Here is a 5,488-nt window from a genome sequence, read left to right as displayed (position 1 = left end):
TCTGTCCGAAGATGTTTCCGTGGTCATGTGGCCGGCGTGACTAAACACCAAGGCGCACAGAACGCTGTTCCCTTCCCACCGAAGTTGTACCTATTTATCTACTTGCAATTTCTTGATTTCGAACTGCTAGGTTGGCAGGAGCTGGAACTAGAGATGGGGGAGCTCACTCCATCATGCGGCACCCGGGTCTCAAACTGCTGAACTACCGACCTTCCACAGCCTGCAGTTCAGCGTCTTAACCACTTGAGCCACCGCAGCTCCTACCGCAGCACATACCTTACCACAATTTTGTTAGTCTTTAAAGGTGCTACCTGACACTTTTTCCACTGCTATTACAAACCACAACATTCAAAAACCAGTGGGGGGACATTTTAACCTTCCAGGACATTCAATTGCTGACCTAAGAGTAGCAAGTCTCTTACAAAGGAATTTCAAAGGGAGTTTAGAAAGAGAGACTGCTGAATTGCAACTGATAATGAAGCTCAAGACAATGCAAACTCCTGGACTGAACTGAGAACTAGGTTGTTTATCTCATTAATAATGCCTGCTATTGCCATTTGGCATCTGAAATCACTTCACTCTCCAAGATATAAGGACAGATGGACTCCCATTCTACCTGTATCTGAAGAAGTGAGCCGTGACTCATGAAAGCTCCTACCCTGACAGAAACTTTGTTAGTCTTTAAGGTGCTGCTGGACTCTTGCTCCCTTTCACTAATAAGGAATGCAAGCTGTACTGTTAGGTTTCCATATTGCTCTCTCTCTGGCAAGCCCTCTTTAGCATCCCCCCCCCCCGAAGAAGTCTGCAGGCAAACAAAAACAGCTGGAAGACAATGTTGCTGGCACTGACTCTCTCTCTCTCGCTCTCTCGCATGCTCTCTTTAGCTCCCCCCCCCAATGTTCCCTCTAAGCTTTCAACTGTTGTGAGCAGAAATCCTACTTTGTGAAACAAAAAATCTACGAGCAGAAAAGTTGGGAGCAAGGCTGGTTTTTTACAAAAATAAATAAATTAAATTTCATTTTACAAACATACAAACATGAAGAAATGAAAAAATGGAAGAGAAAAAAGAGAATGAAGGAAAAGAAATAAAGGGAAAGATGAAAGGAAGGAAGGAAGGAAGGAAGGAAGGAAGGAAGGAAGGAAGGAAGGAAGGAGGGGAAAGGAAAGAGGGGAAAGGAATGAAGGAACGAAAGAAATTGAAAGAAAGAAAGGGGAAAAGGAAAAGAAAGAAAGGGGGAAAGTGAATGAAGGAAAGGAAGGGAAAGGGTGGGAAAAGGGGAAAGAAGGGAAAGAAAAAATGAAAAGAAAGGAAAAGAAAGAAATGGAGAGGAAGAAATGGAAAGAAAAGGAAAAAAGGGTGTAAAGAAATTGAAAGAAAAGGAAAGAACGGGGGACAGGGAAAGAAATAAATGGAAACAAAGGGAGAGAAAAAGAAATGGAAAGAAAGAAAAGAAAAGAAAGAAAAGAAAGAAAGAAAGAAAGAAAGAAAGAAAGAAAGAAAGAAAAAAGAAAGAAAGAAAGAAAGAAAGAAAGAAAGAAAGAAAGAAAGAAAGAAAGAAAGTAGATGGGGACAGAGGATGGAAGGGGTGGAAGTAAGAAGAAAAAGGAAAGAAAGAGAGGTCCCCTCTAATGGTGGGCACAAATTATATTGCTCAGTTTGGCTCCCCCCCTCGAATCGGGGAGGGGGGAGCCAAAGGGAGGGCTGAAATAACTTCCTGCTCTTTAAATAGGGAGGGCTGAAATAGCTTCCTCCCAAATCTGCCTGTCAGCTGCTGGCTTTAAAGAGCGGGCAGCCATTTCAGGGCTCCCTGAAAGTGGCTTTAAAGGGCAGGCTGCCTTTTCAGGGCTCCCTTTCACTCCCCCCCCCCACTTCTAAATGGGGGAAAGCAAGGAGAGCCCTGCAAGGGTTTCCCGCCCTTTAAAGCCAGCAGCCGGCAGGTCCATCCGCCAGCTGCTGGCTTTAAAGGGCAGGCTGCCTTTTCAGGGCTCCCTTTCACTTCCCCCCCCACTTCTAAATGGGGGAAAGCAAGGAGAGCCCTGCAAGGGTTTCCCACCCTTTAAAGCCAGCAGCCGGCAGGTCCATCCGCCAGCTGCTGGCTTTAAAGGGCAGGCTGCCTTTTCAGAGCTCCCTTTCGCCCGGGGAAGGCTGAGTCCCCCCTGGAAAATTTCAGGTGGGGCCCAGCCCCCGAGCCCCCCCATAGTCTAGGCCTATGTATCCTAAATAATGCTCAGGATCAAACCAGAGCAAGACAATAGTCTTAAGAATGACGGACATGGCATTCAATTAAAAAATCCAGCCAATGGATTTTCTGATCAGAATTCCAAAGCCTACTGAAGGCATACTCATACAGTGAGCTTGGGGGAGCTCATGCGAGGCCTCAATGGGGTGGACTTTGTTGGCTTTGGCATCCCTAGCAGACAGCAGGAAGGCCCACTAACCATTGGCAGATGAGATTTCCTACAGACAACTGCGTCTTCTTATCAAAACTAGGAACTGACCATACTTTGATTGGTTTGTTACCTTGGCCATTTCGTTTAGATAAGCATCAATGAAGTCCCTTGTCTGGGACGGGCTCCAGACTGCTTTGTGCTCTTCGACGATTTCTTTTACAAAGGACCTAATTTGTTTCCAGTTTTTAAAAACTTTCTGATGAGGTCCTGGCAAGTACTTCATTATGGCTGGGAAGGAATTGTACGCCTGGAGAAACAAAAAAAAAAAAACATTACAGAGTCTGCATATGGAAAAGCACACAGAATTTCTTATAGACCCTTCAATCCAGACAGTTGCATACCACGCATGGCTATCTCAGGAAAAGTAGGAGATGATGCTGAGGTGTAGGACAGTGTGGATCCATGGCATTCAGTCCCAGGAAGCGGCTCAAAAGTTTCCGTGAAAGTTTCTCCAACTCCCCAGCAGTTCCGTATGAATTTGATTAATGTGCGGAACATGCGTTACGCTTGGCACCCCTGAGACCACTGCAGCAAGTTTTAGTCACATACACACACACACACAAGCAAATGTGGTGTATGGAACCACTGACTCTCATGCTGATCATCATAAATATATATAAATATACACATATATTAATACACACACACTGACACACACATATATACAGATACAAAGATAGAATAAGAGGTTCACAAGAGGAGGGACCCGCGATACTCGCGTGGGGGGGAGTATTCACCACAGCTCCCGGCCTGCAGAAGCAGGAGACGTGACAAGCCTTCTCCCACTCCCTGTTTCCTATGGCGGTGGCAGCAGCGAAGTCTTCTCAGAGTGTTCCCTGCACATGTTCAGGGAACGCTCCTTTACTTTTGGGGGGATTTAAGTATCCCCCCCTATAGTTTTTTTTACAGTTTTTAGATTTTTCAGCACATCTGGGGATTGCCCCAAATGTGCAGGAGAACCTCCCTGCCCCCCAGGTGCCCCCGATGTGCAGATTTAGATATCCGCATGCGGGGGGGCTCAAGTGGAGGAGCTGCGATGGCTCAAGTGGTTAAGACGCTGAACTGCAGGCTGTGGAAGGTTGGTAGTTCAGCAGTTCAAGACCCCAAGTGTGCCACATGACGGAGGGAGCTCGTTCCACCAGTGTGGGGCCGCCATCGAGAAAGAGTTGATAGACAGCATCACAAAGTTGGAAGCCCTTCCACAGCCTGCAGTTCAGCGTCTTAACCACTTGAGCCACCGTAGCTCCTGTGCTAGTAGACATAGGAGCTAGTAATCGATGGCGGTGTTCTCTTGGCATCCAGATGGTCAGCTGCCACTATAGTCTGAGTTCTTGCCAGGCTATTAGTTATTAGGTTGGTACTGATATTGAGCCAGGGCCACAATATTGGGAGGCGGGACCCTAATCGAAAGCCTGGCGAAAGAGCTCCGTTTTACAGGCCCTGTGGAACTATGAGAGGTCCCGAAGGGCCCTGATGTTCTCTGGGAGCTTGTTCCACCAGTGTGGGGCCGCCACCGAGAAAGAGGTGATAGACAGCATCACAAAGTTGGAAGGGGCCAGACAGGCCATCTAGTCCAACCCCCTTGCTCAACACAGGATCAGCCTAGAGCATCCCTGACCTGTGTTTGTCCAGCCGCTGCTTAAAGACTGCCAGTGGCACAACTCTTCCTGTAGAAAAAGGTTCCCCTAAGATCCAGCCGGTACCTTCCCACCCTTAATTTGAACCCATTTTGGCGAGTCCTCTACTCTGTTGCCAGCGGGAATGGCTCCCTGCCCTCCTCCAAGAGACAGCCCTTCAGAGACTTGAAGAGAGCACTCGTGTGTCCCCTCGACCTCCTCAAGACTAAACATTCCCAAGTCCCTCAGTCTTTCCTCATAGGGCTTGGTCTCCAGGACCTCATTGCTCTTCTCTGGACTTGCTCCATTCTGTCTACATCCTTTTGGAAGTGAGGCCTCCAGAACTGCACACGATAATCTAGGTGCAGCTTGACCAAGACACACATTACTCTCTCTCTTTCTCTCTCTCTCTCTCTCTCTCTCTCTCACACACACACACACACACACATTTTAATTGTACATCATCTCTCCAAAACAGTTTCCTCCACATGCAGCTGTTGGTGTGACCTCAGGTCAGTTACAAGTTCTTTCAGAGCTGTTCAGGTGTCTGTTGAGGGGAGGGGAAGGGAAATGAGATTGTAAACTGCTCTGAGACTCCTTTGGGTAGTGACGGGCAGGGTATAAATCCCTCTGCCACCTCTTCCTCCTCCTCTTCTTCTCTCTAAACATTATACCACATATATATATGTGTGTGTGTGTGTGTGTGTGCACGCGCGCGCCATTCAGCTGCAGTGAAGTTCATGGAGAGCTCAGGAAAATGAAGTAAAGTCACATTGATTTTCCACATGATCTAAAGAAGACTAAATGAAAAGAAAAGCATCGTGGGCTATCATTAGGGTGCCTGAGTGGGAAGTTATGGAAAACACAAGAGAACTGGAGCAGCGAGGAACAACTGAGCTGATGATGTAGGGCAGGGGTCGTTTAGTAGAAGAAGAGCTAGGGGAACTCATTAGCATGACTCATTATCATATGCCACACCCCCTGGCATCACCGGAAGTGTTTCATAAGGCCACACCCCCTGGCATCACCGGAAGTGTGTCATAAAGCTACACCCCCTGCCATCACCGGACGTATGTCATAAGGCCACACCCACCACTCAGTCTTAGTCTTAAAGGTTAATCTTAAAGGTGCTATTTGTTAGTCTTAAAGGTGCGGGAGTAAGCCCCGCAAAGGCCCCCCGCCCCCGCCCCCAATGGTCCCGGCCGCCGCCGGCCTTGCGGCTCCACTGCCGAGCCCCATGAGGGGCCTGGTGGTGAACCTGCAAGGCCGGCGGTAGTGCGAGGAAGCCCCGCCAAGGCCCTCCCTGGCCCCAGGCAGGCAGGGGTGGGGAGAGGCAGGGAGGAAGCAACTTACCCTCCCTCTTCTCCTGCCTCCTCCTGGCTGAATGAGGGCCGGAAGTGGGGCGGCTGGAAGCAGGGGGC

The 5,488-nt window shown here is 48.5% G+C and overlaps 1 protein-coding gene across 1 annotated transcript in view; it reads right to left on the bottom strand.

Moving 5' to 3' along the window:
- The window catches only part of LOC107114997 (cytochrome P450 2J2-like), a 23,148-nt gene that overhangs the window by 8,240 nt on the left and 9,420 nt on the right, over positions 1-5,488 (bottom strand). Inside the window, exon 3 of the mRNA XM_015416605.1 lies at positions 2,522-2,698. Coding sequence (XP_015272091.1) covers positions 2,522-2,698 — 177 coding nt within the window. The remainder of the gene's footprint in view (positions 1-2,521; positions 2,699-5,488) is intronic.

Source organism: Gekko japonicus, unplaced genomic scaffold (assembly GCF_001447785.1).
Source record: "Gekko japonicus isolate JY-2015 unplaced genomic scaffold, Gekko_japonicus_V1.1 scaffold4337, whole genome shotgun sequence".
NCBI classification, from domain to species: domain Eukaryota; kingdom Metazoa; phylum Chordata; class Lepidosauria; order Squamata; family Gekkonidae; genus Gekko; species Gekko japonicus.
The sequence above is the reverse complement of the archived record's forward strand: the minus strand, read 5'-3'. Positions and strand labels throughout refer to the sequence as shown.